The 15763-nt window shown below is 36.0% G+C and overlaps 2 protein-coding genes across 4 annotated transcripts in view; one reads left to right on the plus strand and one right to left on the minus strand.

Moving 5' to 3' along the window:
• BTBD8 (BTB domain containing 8) overlaps nucleotides 1–15748 on the plus strand; it is a 40186-nt gene extending 24438 nt beyond the window's left edge. For both annotated transcript variants that reach the window (XM_051802013.1, XM_051802004.1), the window contains 6 exons: nucleotides 269–330; nucleotides 1410–2046; nucleotides 2351–2438; nucleotides 3007–3146; nucleotides 4194–6509; nucleotides 7861–15748. In XM_051802013.1, the coding sequence (XP_051657973.1) occupies nucleotides 269–330; nucleotides 1410–2046; nucleotides 2351–2438; nucleotides 3007–3146; nucleotides 4194–6509; nucleotides 7861–8330 (3713 nt within the window). In that variant the 3' untranslated portion in view covers nucleotides 8331–15748. The remainder of the gene's footprint in view (nucleotides 1–268; nucleotides 331–1409; nucleotides 2047–2350; nucleotides 2439–3006; nucleotides 3147–4193; nucleotides 6510–7860) is intronic.
• The window catches only part of GLMN (glomulin, FKBP associated protein), a 36088-nt gene continuing 31130 nt past the window's right edge, over nucleotides 10806–15763 (minus strand). The window contains exon 22 of one of the 2 annotated variants that reach the window (XR_007907029.1): nucleotides 10806–10904. The gene's annotated coding sequence lies outside the window, so the exon portion shown is untranslated. Of the gene's footprint in view, nucleotides 10905–15694; nucleotides 15710–15763 lie in introns of those variants that run through there. The other variant, XR_007907031.1, reaches the window with a different exon arrangement.

Consider the following 15763-nt stretch of genomic DNA (forward strand, 5'->3'; position numbering starts at 1 on the left):
AAAGTCCTACTATGGACATGGGGAAACAGAAGAGTTAAACAACTTGCTTATGACCATGTGACCTCATTACAGATCTCACATTTTTGTTCCTAACATAAAACCATGTATTTCCACTTAACATTTGCCATGTCACCAAAATTAGCCTTCCTAGAATAATTACAGGACCCAAAGAACTCATTTCAGATGAAGTTGACTGAGTAGGCTGGATTGTTTTCTGTCTGCCTTCTTTCCTGCTAAATAGTAAAGAAAACGCTTCTTCCTTTTACAGCTGCATTTGACAAGGGTGATGACCGAAGACTTGCCAAAAAACCTGTATTCACTAGTTCTCAGGTAAACATTTATATCCAAACATTAAAAACACTTGGATAATTGCAAACAAAACTATTTTCATTATTTGTTTTAAATGAATACTAATTTTCCATATTGCTTAATGGAACTTGTTTTTGAAAAATCTGTATTTTCTTGTGAACTGTTATTTCTGCAGAATCAGTAATGTTCATTGCTGCAAACATCTTAGGATTCAGACTGTGCTCTGCTACATTTTCAAACAGATAAGCTCAAATAAAAGAGAGGAATTTGTGTTCAGAATCTCATATTCCTCTCTTGCTACATAATGAAACTCATCTGCTTCCCAGAGCAAATGGTTTGCTACTGAGCTAATGAATCTCTGCTATTTTTACTAGAAGCCACCACAACACCAAGTCTCTTACACTCCCTGCCCGGAAAAATATTTTTTAGTGCCCTTAACAACTCTTCTGTTGAGACTCACAATCAAAACTACATTATCATTTGGTAGAAAAACAGTATGGGTTTCACATGATTTGGCAGTCTTGGATACATTGCAATAGCACTGGTGTTACAAAGATTCCGTTTCCTACACTTAATTCTCCATATTTCAGTGCATCTCTTTACCTGAGAGAATAAACATTGTCCCTTCTCTGTGGATACACTCTAGGTAATGGTTAAAAACATCACTTGTATTATACAATAATTTTGGGGTTTATGTTTGTAGTAATGCATAGCTTTGTTCCTCTTTGGAAAGTATGCACATATAACTCAAAAAAATGTTCTTACTTCAGCAGCCTCTAATAATATATCCATTACAGAATAATTTGTCCAAAGTAAAAGCAAAACTCTACTTAGATCTTTCTCTCCTCTTTATATAGAGCAGTACTTCCCATGAGTGATTTGTGCTACTTTTATATTCTTGAAAGCCAGCAAACTAAGCTAAAATATATTTATATTTTTTTAAATTTATTTCTATGTTGAATGTTGTTGCTTTAGATTTATGTACTAATTTAAAAGTAGATGTGTTTCAGAAGTGTAAGAGTATGGACAGTTTGGTTTTACCCATGTTGTCTGTTTTGGTTGGGTTTTTTTTCTGATGCCTTTTTTTTTTTTAATCCTAGCTAAATAAAACTACTACTCAATCTGTTGGTATAAGGAATAGTTCCTGGACAGAACACGGCAAGAAAGATTGCTGGGGAGATTCTTCCACCAATCAGGATAAAATGAAATCTGATGGATTAGGAGCATCTGGACATACATCCAGCACCAATAGAAACACTGTTAATAAGGCTTCAAAGCATGAGGATGTAAAGGGAAAAGATGGCAAAAAATTAGTTTCCAAGATTACTAAGGATTCAAAACCTGGGGAAAAAGCTGCCTCACCAAAGGCTAGAGCTGTTATAAAGACAAAAATAGAAAACAATGGAAATGTGAAGGCTGAAAGCATGCTTAGCAAGCAAGATGGAGAAAAGACATCACCTGCAACTGGACAAAAAAATTCTGGAAGTGGCAAAGGACTAAAGAATCATGAAGGAAAAATTGCAGGTGCCAGACCTAAAGTGCTGACAGTAACCTCAAGTGTGCAGATCAAAACAAAACCATTGAAAAAAACCCCAGGGAAGGAATCTCCCTCCTTAGTGACTGTAGCAGCAACTTCCAGCAAGTCAGCAAACTCAAATGCGGATAGCAAGACTGTCAATGAACAGACAGAGGAACCCAAAGAGGATAAATTGGTAGAGGAAGGGAAAAAACAGACTGGTAATTTTTTATGATTTTTTTTTAAAAGTCTTGTTCTAATTTGCCTCAGGCTGGTCATATGCTGAAAACCAGTCTGGGAAGCTTTAAGAAAATCTACTATAGATTGATGGGAGTTACTTTCTTTCGCTGTAAATTAATATTAACTGACTTTATGGTCAATTGATAGCCATATAAAATGGTAAACATTTTACAAGTTTAGCATCTATGCTATTTTCAATAACTGACCATCATGTATTAGATTTTTTCGGTACGTACATCCAGTGCATTTCCCCCTGTAATTAACTTTGAATTTACTTTACAATAGTGAAAACAAAGGCATCTGTGAAGATATCAAATGGAGTCACCACCAAAAAAAAAAAGACTGAGCTTGAGGCTAATGTCACAACAAGCAGGTATGTTACAGATCAGTATGCTGCTTTATATATGAGTGTATGAGCTTGGGGAGAAACGTTTCAGGTGAACTATTAAACTTGCTTTTAGATCAATCAACATGTTCTTTTTAAGCTGAGAATGGTTGTCTGTAGGATGTTATTTGCAAAACAATTTGAATTAGCTATTGGAAAAATTCTGTAAAGATAAAATTGGTTTGGCTTTTGTGTTGGGCTGTTTCATGCTAATAATTTTAAAATTGTTATAGGTCATTCAGAATTCTGCATACTGGAACAGTTAATGACTACACAAGGTGTTGTAAACTTATTGTTTTTGGAATAGGTTAAACTGGACAGGGAGACAGCTGAAACACCATGAAATTGTGAAATGGGTCATTTTATATATGTTTGTATATACATTAAAAATATAGATGCACAAATAAGTTTTATTCTCAAAAAGTTTACTTTTTAGGTCGCATTTTCGATGTTTATATGTGTGTGCATATTAAAACACATATATTGCTTGTTTAAATATAATTAAACATTACTAGATCTAAGCTTGGAAATAATGGATATAATAATTTCCTTGCAGTCTGACAAAAAAATCAACGGGAAAAGGATGCAATGAGCAAAATGTACAAACAGTTCTAAAGAAAAAAGGGAATGTCAGTACCAGTTCTGCAGCGCAACAAAAGGCTCAAAACACACCTACCAATTCTCCCAAGAGCCAAGGTAAAGTTTCATACAGCAATTAAATGATCTGGCACTGTTAAGTAAAGCTTTGGGTTTTGTCTGTTTGTTTTTTAGCACAAGTATTTGGAAAAATCTTCTGAAGAATTCTGGGATTTTTCCATATTTCAATTTTGGTGACAATCCTAAACTGTAGAATGCAAATTAATGTGTCAACTTCAAAATGTTTAGAAGACAGTTTTCACTGCCAATTGGTGTTTTCTCTTGCTTGTTTAATCTGCATTGCAGAGTCTTCTATCTGCTGATCCCCTGCACTTCTGCATTTGGAACCATGACTGAGTCCAACAGAAATGCTGTAGGTTGAGCGTTTATAATAAGCATCAGAGATACAGATTGCAGACTCCTTCCTGGCTCCCTATTTTGGTGTTCCCCCACAGCAGTAGCACTACTGACACTGACCCACAAGCTGCTGATAGCAAGAGTAGGAAATGACATCATAGACCACAGAGAGGGAACACTGCTTTATAAAGAAACAAAGTGTTAAGGATGGAGCTCCAGTATTCAAGTTATATTATCTTTAATGCATTATGATATAGAAAACACAGGTTCTGTCAATTTGTGGTCATTAAAGATCTTTCAGTGTTTTCTGACTGAGCAGGGACATTAATTCTGGTATTCTAATCACATTATGACTAATGTAATTATTTTCTGCCTCCTTTCATTTCCTTTACAATATAAATTGAATACAGTGCTCATCACTTCCTGTGCTAAACTGCTGTGTAGTGTTTCTATGCATTATTAGAGAGCTGCTGCTTTCTACTCCAGTGATGACTACCTCAGTTACAGACTGAAGTAATTCCTGTATGTATATTCTATGAATTGCTTTAAAGACAGCATGTAAATGCAAGATGGTATTTTTGTCTACTGTTTGTTTAAGATCTCAATTCTTCATTCTTTATTAAGCCCTAAATCCCTTAGTTACATGAAAAGCCGAGTAACTTGTTTCTCAACATAAACACTAACATAAAATTGGTCAGTGTACTGTGCCTGGCATATACAATCTTTATAGTCTTTTTTACTGTTTGTTAGGACCTCAGGGGGAATCACCAAATTCACTGAAATCAGGAATGTCTCCAAAACATAATGAAGAAAAAAATGTGTTACAACATCTGGTTCAGACAACACTACCAGAAAAACATCCTTCAGCCAAGAAGAAGAGTGTTAAGCAGTCACAAACACCTGTAACAAAAGCCACTGCGAAAATAACACCTAAACCCCTGGCTCCATCAAAGCATGCTGAGATTACAAATAGTAAAGACCCGAAACAGAAATCAGCTGTATTAAAATCTCAGTCCTCTGCCCAAAAACATTCAAGGAATGAGTCTCCTGTTGTCCAGAAGAATGTGCACACCTCTGAGCACAGAGATTCAGGACAGAAACTGGAGAAAAACACACCTGATGCTGTGGCAGGTCAGCTGCATGACAATAATGAATCTTTTAAACCTACGGTGCAAAGCAGCAGTGATGATAAACTGCTGGAGTCCTGTCAACCCAATAAACAAAAATTATCAGATTCTACTGAAAATGTGCAATACAAAATACAGTCTAAGTCTTCTTCTCCTCTAAATACAGAAGAAACTATTTCTAAACTTCATGTTTCAGTGCAAAATGACAGAGAAACAAGACAAATCTGTAAAGATCAGTCTGGAATTAAAAAGACTGAAGATACAAAGATTGATAATACAGCTGAATTTCACTGTCATGCACAATCTGCCAGTGATGGATATTCAGACTTTTCCAAGGAAACCAATCAAAAGGCTAGTGTTCCAGGAGAACTGGTGAAAGATTCAAAACCAACAAAAGTCTGTAGTGAGCAAAGTGATAAATTAAACTCTGAAACAGGTCTTAACTATGATGAAAATGCTTTGTCAAGCTTTTCCAGAATAACCAATAAAGAAGATGAGACATCATCTCCTCAGATCCATATGGAGGGATTTCTTACAGCTGATGAACTGTGTGATACATCAGCCTTGACTGAATATAAATCAGTTACAGCAGATTTAGATGATGTTTCAGAATGTTCCACAGAACAAATAACAGAAAAATATTCACCTAGTTACACAGAGCTTATAGACCCTACAGAAATGCCAGAAAACCAGGAAAATGCAGAAACTCCCTTCGTTGACCACTGGAATACTGGTGCCATAGATCCAAAAGAGAGCCCGGAATCAGATACTGGCAGTGCAACCACATCCTCTGATGATATAAAACCAAGATCAGAAGATTATGATGCTGGAGGCTCTCAGGATGATGAGGGATCCAATGAAAGAGGGATTTCTAAATGTAGCACTATGTTATGTCATGATTTTCTTGGAAGAAGCAGCAGCGACACAAGTACACCTGAGGAATTAAAAATTTATGATAGCAGCCTAAGAATAGAAGTGAAAATGAAAAAAGAGGGTTCTGATCTCTTCCGTGTTAATTCAACGAGTGATGATGAAATACCAAGAAAAAGACCTGAAATTTGGTCCCATCGGGAGAGTTCACGGACCAATACTAGAGAAAGCAAAAGTTCTACTTTTGGAAATGCACAGTTTACTCAGGAAGCAGACCAAGTTTCTTCTTCTGCCGATGAAACAGAAGATGACAGATCTGAAGCAGAGAATGTTGCACAAAACTTCCCTCCATCAAATGTGCCCACTCAACAGTTCCAAGGAATTGATAATTTAGCTTTTGAAGATGCAACAGAAAATGATACTGTAAGTCAGGAGTTTTCTAAAACTAAAAATTTCAAACGATCTGTTTTACTTTCAGTAGATGAATGTGAAGAATTGGGATCTGATGATAAAGTGGAAACTCATACTTCACGTCAGCACTCAATAGATTCTCTTACTCCAGAAGTGTTTGACAGTGTTTCTCAAGAGCAGCATGGAAAGACCTTTTATTCAAGACACTCAGTGGAAACTGAAGAAGGATTCCTGGATGGCAAACAGCGTAAGGATAGAGACAGTAAGTCAGATAAAAGTGGAAGTTCTCTCCTACATCTTCACGGTACTGAAATCCCAGGGAAGGAGGACGAGGGTGCTTCAATGACTGAACAAAATTGCCCAGAAAAAATCTATTCAGCAGCTAGTCCATGTCCAGGAGAAAAACAGGAAGTAAATATGAAGAATGAGGTTGCTATTGAATTTCAGCAGTGCAATAAGTACTTAGACAATGATGCAAAATCTCAAGAAAGACCATGTCATCTGGATCTTCAGCAGAGAGAAACTAATTCTGATGCGCAAAAGAACAGCTCTGCAAAACCTGTAGAAGCCAGTAAGAATCAGATACTGACTCAGGAAGGTCAAGTGAGAGACAGTCAACCACCAACTACTGAATGCGCTAATACTGATTTACTTCCAGGTAATGTACAGAAATAGAAACATTCAGTCATTCAAAAACAAATTAATAGGCAAAGCTTTGGCAATTTGTCTGGGATTGAATCCTGAACTGAAGTAATTTTGGCTGAAACTATATTAAATTTAAATATTTTTAAGTATTTCACTTGGGTTAGAGAATGCTTGTCTGTTTGAAATATCCGTCAATACCCTGCTGTTCAATGAGAAACTTGACTACAAGAAAAGAGATTTTATGTAATGCTAAAAGAAAGATTGGATACAGTTGTCTGTACTTCAGTTATTTTTGATCCAATCTAACATTGACAGCATCAGCTTTTGATGGAATTTTAGTATTTGTTTTGTCTGCTTGACAACATATAGTATGTCTGAATGGGATGTGCAATAACTAAAGTAATAACCTTAACTAAAGCGCACTGAACTGTTTACCTGAACAGCTATATGCATTATTGTTGTAATTTATTTATTTATATATTATATACCAATTTGGATCCTTCTCCCACTGAATATAACTGAATATTTGCCATATACACCAGTGGGAGCAGGTTTGAACGCTGCTTTAGAGCTTGTGAGATGTCTAAAATTCTAAATTTTACCAATAAAAACTTATTTCCTAAGAGAGATTATACTTAGAACTGATGCTTATATACAGAAAAGTTCTAACTTGTTTCATGTAGCTAGATGAATACTTGTCTAGTTTTGTGTTTTGTCTTCTTTATATCAATAATTCAGTCTGTTTATCCCATCAAAAATATACAATAGTGTTGATTACAACTATTGTATATTCAAGAGCAATGAAACACTGATGATGATCTGTGTTCAGCCAGACCACAGAACAAGAAGACATTACAAGTTGTACTATTTTTTTTTAAGTTTGCTTGCCCTTGCCTGCAGCTGCCCTTGCATGTGCAGTGTAGAAATAAGCCTGTGGATAAACAATTTTGGTTTTAATTCTCTCCTAAGCTGACATAGCTTAAGTCACCATTCAGTAATCATTCTCTATTAATTCCCTCTATGCACCTCCTGGTCTAAATTTAATTTATGTAGTAAATGAGAAATTTCATGTGCATTAAGTGTATATTTACATTGTCATTTTCTGTATCAGAAACTTAATTATGGAGGTTATTGTTAATTACCAGTGGTGATTGCTACTTTAACTTAATTTATAAATCATACTTTGTTTTTTATATAGGAAATAAATGCCTCAAATTTTGTCAATTTTGTATAACCCTCCATCCCCCCCTTTTTTTAACCTGATTGGATTGTCCTTCCTGAATGAATTAAATTTTGCTCTACACAGCCCTGAGGGGAGGATCATCTACAATTTTTACATTGTACAGTATTGTGAATTATTTCAGGAGACATAGATGATTATGACACAATGGCACAAACCTGCATGTATGAACATCGGCCTCCAAAAACCCTTTCTCCAATATATGAGATGGATGTTGGAGAAGCAATTGAGCAGAGGATGGATTCAGAAACAGCAGTTCTAGATGTGGATTTTGAAGATCAGCAGTTTGCAGAACAGGACTGGACTCTTCTCAGGCAATTGTTATCTGAGCAGGACTCAAATATAGATTTCAAAAACTCTGTTCCTGAAGACCTTAACTTAGCACAATGTCTTATCAATCAGACACTGTTTCTGGCACGAGATGGTTCAAATCCTCAGGGTACATCACAAGTTGACACATTCAGTAGGTGGACTGAGCTCATGTCTCCACTGGACGATTCTTCAGCAAGCATTACAGTGGCAAGCTTTTCATCTGAAGACTGTTCATCCCCTCAAGGGGAATGGACAATTCTTGAACTGGAAACCCATCATTAAGGTGACCAACTGTTTGCAACTGAACTCCAACCCATTCCCCAAATCTATTTTTGATGCGTTGTTTCCATACAATAATGATACTGCATCAGTCAAGAACGAGCAATTCTTGATACTGAGGCAATCTTTCTTATATAATGAGGTAAATATGTTAATTTATAATCTAGATTTAATCACAGGTACGGTAATTTTTCAAGACTTAAATGTATGTCTTTTCTAAAAATGAACTTTGAGCATGTATTTTCTAGAATTGTTAGAAAAATTAGATGACATGAAAGAAAAATCTTGGTTTCCACCTTCCCTTTTATCTTCTTTTTTTGACATTTAATGTTCTCATTCAGCAAAAATTTAAAGATGAATGCACAATTAGTAGAGCTATTCCCCTCCTTTTTTTCCCCCCCTCTCTCTATGGTCACTTCATTTTACAACAATAAAGATTCAGAATGGTTGTGTCAAAAGGTGATGTGTGCCAACACTACTTTAAATGATGGAAACACAGTCTTATGTTCAAAGAAAATGTTTCGATCTGAATCTGCCTTGGGCCTTATTAATATGAGCAGCTTGTTTCATCTATTCTTCCATATTAAATTTTTGTATTTTGGTTTGTTTTGTTTAGAAGTTTGCAATAAATTTTTTAAATTGTGTTTCCTTTAAATATAAGACTTCAGAGGGTCTGTGCTATAGGAAGAGCACTGTTCCTTTCTTGAAAATGCATGTTTAAGTAAATATTTAAAATGGCATAGTGCATGAATTTAAAGGAGTTGGTAGAATGCTGCTCCTGTTCTAAGAAACAGCATGTCTGATGTTTCCACGAATATATCTGATGCTGAAGTCGTGGTCAATGTTACATCAGAAGTCTGACTGACTAGAATTACCTTCTGGCTACAATTCATAACACTTGCACCCTCCTGATGCTGGGGCATAGCAAGATTCTCAGGAATTCGGTTTTGTTTGTTTTTACAGATGCTACATTTTTGGAGCAGTGATAGGATTCTTGCATCTTCATTAATATCTCTAGTGTAGCTTTTATATATTGAGACTAAATGTCAACCTTTCTTCTGACTCAGAGTGCAATAGGATACAAAGCTCATTCTGCTGCTTTTGGCTATTTGAGTGTGGATAGGACTAATTATTGTCTTTTGTGATTTGACAAGGAGGAAGGAGTGAGAAACTCTTTGTAATTGTTACCAAGTCAGAACTTCTGAAACATACAAGTTTTTCCCCCTGCAAAGGCTGGGCTCTCTAAAATACCTGCATTATGGAAACAGTAGGGCTTGTCTTTCACACAGCCTGAAGTCCAAACAGGAAGTATTCTACCTCCTCTCAGTCATTAACAGAAGTGCCTTCTGAAACAGGTGCCATATGGCAGTAAATGGCTACTAACATCCTTCTTTTGTGGAAACTATTTAAGATAAGTACACAACTTAAGCTGGTTGTAACCACCGGTAACATGGTCAGTTTTGCAAGCTTTTGCACAATTCCAACAGTGCACCTTAATTTTTTTGACAAACTTCATTTCTTACTATTCATAGTCAAACTCTCAGTTCTGTGGAAATATGAAGTTGCCCTAGCGTATGAATGAAGTTATGACCTGTCTAACCTTTGGATTTGACATAATAAAGAGCTTTGGGGCAAAATAGTTTATCTAGAAAGCCACTTTGTTGAACTTCTGGTACAGAAGTAAAAGTAATGTTTTATTCTCAGAACAAACAGAGGAAGAATTTTATATCTCATTCCTTAATGTCAAGGTAGGGGGGAAAAAAAGGAAAGCCTTCCTTTCTCTATGTCAATGGAGGACTCTAACTCAGGGAAGGAAGATGTTCAGTCTCATAATAAAAATCTTTCTAACCAACTCTTTTAGCAGCAGTATCAGTAGTTTGAAATATTTTAATTCAAAATATTATAAATGTAATACACTGTATTTAACCCAGTTTTCATATTGAGGAATTTAGGAGAACCTTTAGAAGTGCAAATCATCAATAAAACCTGTTTTTCACCTTCAAAGTTTACAAGGTTTATCAATAGGGGATAGTCTTTTGAATAAAAGAAAGAACTACAGTATTAGCCAAAGTAAAAGATGAAACTTGAGAGAAGCTCTTACAGAAGGCTGAAAAATAATGTTTGCAATTTCTCTGTAAAACACTAAAGTAAGACTTGTTTACCAAAAAGCTTGATCAACTTTCAGATCCTGATGATATTCTGATAGTGGGCATTCACATGTTAAACAAGATGAAGTGATGGAAAGGAGAAGTGACAGAAAGTGAAAGAAGGGCTCCTTTGGTCTATTTTTTGCTTTGCCCATATTTTTAACTCTTACTGAATTGATAGAGCAGCACTGAAGCGACACACAAAGTTTCATGTTTGTTTTATGAATTACAACACATACAGAGGTTTATTTTTTCTTTGCATTTACTTTTCTGATTGTATCAAAATGAAATTAGCTTCTGTCTTCAAGTCCACAATGATGTTGCTGCAATTCCTTTAATAGTTTTGCAGCAGAGCGCTGATTAGGATGTGGTATTGTTCAGTTGTTACATATGCAGCCATAGAATTCAGCTTCCCACAGCCAAAGAGTGTCTGTAGAAGTAGCAGGAATAGAAAGTGGTATTGTTTTTAATTTGCGTTACCAGAGTGCCTGTGAAGCTTAATCAGACCAACGTCCCACTGGCTAGACATTGTACAAACCCAGAACGGAAACAAAGACTTCCCACAGAGTGCTTATAATCCAAGTTAAGACAAAAGACCAAAAAAAATGCACATGGATGGAAAAGTAAAATGAGCATGTCAATATTTATCTAGCTGATTAGCAATGCTCTCAGCACATCATCAGTTTAAACAGTCGGTTTTTTTCTCCCGTATGCATTATGAGAAGGGGAAGTTGGAGGGTGAGATTTGGAGGCTGGATAATAAGGGAGCTGGAAGAACTATATTCCTGACCAGCCTTGGTGCTAGCTAAACTCTCTTCCTGCTTGACCCTGACCTCATTCAGGGTCAAGCTTTAGGCCAGGTGTAGGTGGCTATGTATTAATAGTATCAGTCACCTGAGTTCTTCAGAGTCCTGCTCGTGCCTCCTGTCAGTGATTTTGTCACTGTATTGGCCTCCTTTCCAAAGCATGAGAGGATGGATAAAGCTTTGTTTGAAAACTTCATAGAGAAACAACCAATGCTAGTGTCACAGGCTTCAAATAAATAGTGATTAAGAGGTCCTGGAGGACCTCTAAAGTAGAGACAAGGTAGGTACATCTGATGAAACAGTGAAAGGGTGTCAGTGAAGAAACTAAAGAGATGGCATAGTGAAAATATTGTTTAAGGGTTTACCTTTGCAGTAGTATTTTGGATAAGAGCAATAAAATTGCTTCATCAAAGCCTGAGCAGAGTGTTGCAGTTAACAGGTGATACTGACAGCTTACCTGAGATCCTTATGTGAATGGGAAGAGTGTCTGTATCCTGCAGGTAGTAACACCTAATTTAGTAAACTCAGTGAAATTTAGAGGAGAGAACTCAGAAATCAGAGTGACTAATGACCCTGATTTTGCTTATCTTGAATTATGTTGTGAAAGTGAAAAACAAGGAAGGATGTTTTACATATGTGAAAGTATTAAGTTTAAAAAAGACTGTACCTCCAAAAAGTGGTCCTGTAGTCATAATAACTTTTTTTTTTTACTTGAAAAATTAGAGTCTAGTCTGGACTGGAGAAGCAGCTCTGCAGGGTTTTTACATACAGATGCTAGCTCAAATTGTATTTGTGGAATAAATCACCAAAAGAAGTATTGCAGAGGGAAAATGGAAGCAACAAACAGTTGGAAACCTACAAGAAACTAAGGAAAGTGGCGGTTCTTCCAAATAATCTGCTGAAAAAAAAGAACCATTAAGTAAGCGAAGGAAATAAAAATGAAAACAGGAGTCAAATGAGGATGACAGGATTTAAGGAAAACTGCACCACTGGCTTCACTGGACAAAGCCCACAAGGCAGATGTATAAAATACCAGTTTTGAGGTTGGTTAAGAAAGTGTTCTTAAGGACTGTGGTCAAAATGAGATATTGGCTCGCAGAGTAAAAGGCAAGCAGATGCCAGTTTGGTAGAGCATGACAGAATTGCAGGAAGGAAACTGAGCCTAACTATTAAGAGAGAGACAACAGTTAGAAAAGCAGATCAGTTAATAATATATTCTAGGTTGCTTTTTCAGTGCATGAGATTATGCCATGTTTATGTAGCGCAGCAAAAGAAATGTGGAGACAGACATACAGGGAAGATCAGGAGAGATAAGTAAGCATGAAATGAGATCAGCAGGCAGTCTGGGCTGCTACAAGTGATCAGATCAGTGCATAAAACCCAGACAGTGGCTTTTGTGGTGTACGGGTAGTGGAAAGGACACTCCATATATTCATCATTTTTTCCCTTAGAAAAACTTCTAGAATCATAGAATTACAGAAAAGTATAGAACTATGGGAAAATGCAGGCTTGAACAGACCTCCAAAGGTCTCTAGAAGCAGGGGTAACTTCAAAGTTAGATCAGGTTGCCATGGCCTCATCAAGGTTCATAGCATATAAAACCATAATAAAGTCAGCAGGGACAAACACAATGCTCATGTGAAGCAGTTATTTGAGATTAAAATATTCCAATAATATTGAAACTACTTCAACTATTGTTGAAAAATATTAGTAATTAAGTACAAGAAATATGGCTTGCTTGCAATATTTTTAAATTCTGGATGATATGTGACTGAACTGTACATGTTTAATAATCTTACCTCACACTTTTTAAGGTTTTAAATTATTTCAAAATTATACTGAATTTTTGACTTTGCAAATTTTATTATTATTTTGGAAGAATTAGGGCAAGAGAACTTCGCATGTTTCTCTCAAAAACTGTCCATAGGATGTGTTCCCTAGCATTGTCTTATCAGTTTCTTTCAGGGAATATGTAAAAACAAACAAAAAAACCCACATAGCTGTTCTAAGTACAGATTATAGGAGACTGTTTTAAAACTTTCAGTATATATTATTGCCATCTGGAAAATAATTAGTAGCATGTTCATTCTAGTTTGCTCCAGAAAATCTAAACCTTTGCATGAAGGAATTAAGAACTGCTCTTATGTTGTACATCAGTTGCTCAGAACGAAGACATTTAAGAATTCATTATTTTGCTTTCACTAATGTCAAAGAAAAGACTGTTGACCTCAGCTGAAGCAGGTTCAAGCCTTGCTTATATTAATGCATGTACTAGAAATGCTATTTTTCCAGTATATCTATTTCATAGTTTTCTAATTTTACTCTACTAATAACATTGTACAATTGTAGGTGTGACAAATTACAGCTAGAAAGACTTCAATTTATTAGTCATAACTGTATGCATTCTGTTAATATTTCATGACTGAAGTGATTTAACATTTTTACATTGATGGATGACTTTCATGCCAGGACTACACAGGAACTGAGGACAAAAGACAGGAAGAGAATTATTGCAGCTTTGTTACAACAGATGATTCCCTGGAAATGAGCTTTTAGATATGAAATCCAGTATAATTAGAAGCTTTCATCTCTTGCAGAAAATCCATACTGATTTTCATATCTCTCTCTTGAACACAAGCTATATATGATATTTTTTGAAAAATAACCTTTAATGTGTTCCATTTTGGAAAAATTACAGCTCAGATCTCTTCTTTAGCTAATTTAAAACCAAGCTTCTTCCTATTGACAACTACTATCTGTGTTTAAGGAAACTAAACTTGTAACAGGATATCAGTTGGGGAAAAATACTGAGTTTGATAATTTCTTTGATTTTTTTTACATTTGGTAACTAATATAATAACTGAAAAAGCTATACAATGCATGCATGCACACCTGTTTATTTATTGCATTTGATCTTCCTTTTATACTTTGCAGTCTGTTCTGTACAGTCCATTAGGCCACAGTTCTGCAAACACAGGAGCAAATCCACATGCACATATGCAGATTGGCTTTCCATTTAACATTGGCTTTTCAGAAAGGGTAATGGAGCTGGCACTGGGGGCAGGCACTGGGCATGCTTGGGCTTTTATACAGTACTCAGCTTAATGAGCTTCTAATCCTGATGAGCCATCTGGATGCAGTTAAAGTATGAAATAATTAATAATGGAATTCCATTAAGTTGCTTCCCTGTTCTCCTTGATTTATTGCTGAAGTTGCCAGTTCAGAAGACTATTCAATTAGAGAAATCAAAGTCCTAAGAAATCATAACTTTCCACATTACATACAGCAAAATTTCTTTTGCTATTGCACAGTAAAATATGAATACTGATCATGTCTTCAATAACTCAAACCTCAGTATTTGGAGGGACTGCCTAAAACTCAATAAATAGATGTATTTAACAAGGACATTGGTGGTCAGATTAGGATGGTGACTGTTAACTGCATTAGAGTGCATATTCTGGTGAACTTGAACAGAGGCTCACATGCACAAATTTGGGACTCAGCCCAGTGGCCAGGTAGTCCATCAGATTTTATACTTTTGCACACCAGTGAAAGTGGCTACTTGTTCTAAGCTCCCACTGCAGTTAGTGTGAGAGATCCACATCTCTAAAAATCAGTGTATTTAAGTGTCTGAACAGAAAGACTACTTACCTGAGTAAAAACTTTGGCTCATGTAACTTAGCTCTATAGCCCACTTTTGAGATTGATCTCACCAACTTAAACCTACAGCATCCTCATTTATGCAGTCCTTATTTAGGAATGTTTGTGGTTTTCTTACACTTGTTTTTAATGAAATTATTTTAGTTCTTCACTTTTTTTTTAAATAACACTCTTCTGAGTGTGGAATGGCATCCTGCCTCTCAGTAGAGTTACATCAGTGTGCTTAAGATCAGTATAAATAGGACAAACCATAGGTACATGCCAGATCTAGTGTAAGTAGTATAAAAACTTTTTGTGACCTTCATAGACTGAGGTAATTTTAATGTCCACAAACATGAGACCCACCTTTAAATCAAACTTCCTACTTGTAACAAAATGTCCTCCTGTATCTGTAGAGAAGAAAACTTCAATCTCTATTTTCTGGATTATCATGTTTTAGTAATCAAGATTAATCCAATATATGCATAACGGGATGCATCTGGAGGAAAGTCTGAGTCACTAGCTATAGTCCATGACTTTATGGTCCAAGAATATTTTGACCACTCAGTCTTGTGGAAGGAGGGGGAGGGTTTTAAGCTCTCAAACTGAATGCTTGCATGTTTTCCAACTGCTTGCTTTTCAGATTTAGATAATTAGCTGGGGCCTAAGTAATCGTATTTCCAAATGACTCCTTGTCGACACCGTCTTCTGTTTCCAGAATATCTGTATGGTTGCATAGTCCCAAAACCTTTCTTCCCCATGCTACATACTGAAGGTTCTTAGTTGGTTTCTGTATGACAGAAAATAATAAACCTATGTGTAAGTTAAATGCTGAGTCATTGTA

The sequence above is a fragment of the Manacus candei genome, unplaced genomic scaffold, assembly GCF_025592945.1.
Source record: "Manacus candei isolate 608988 ecotype Guabito, Panama unplaced genomic scaffold, ASM2559294v1 h1tg000005l, whole genome shotgun sequence".
Lineage (NCBI taxonomy): Eukaryota > Metazoa > Chordata > Aves > Passeriformes > Pipridae > Manacus > Manacus candei.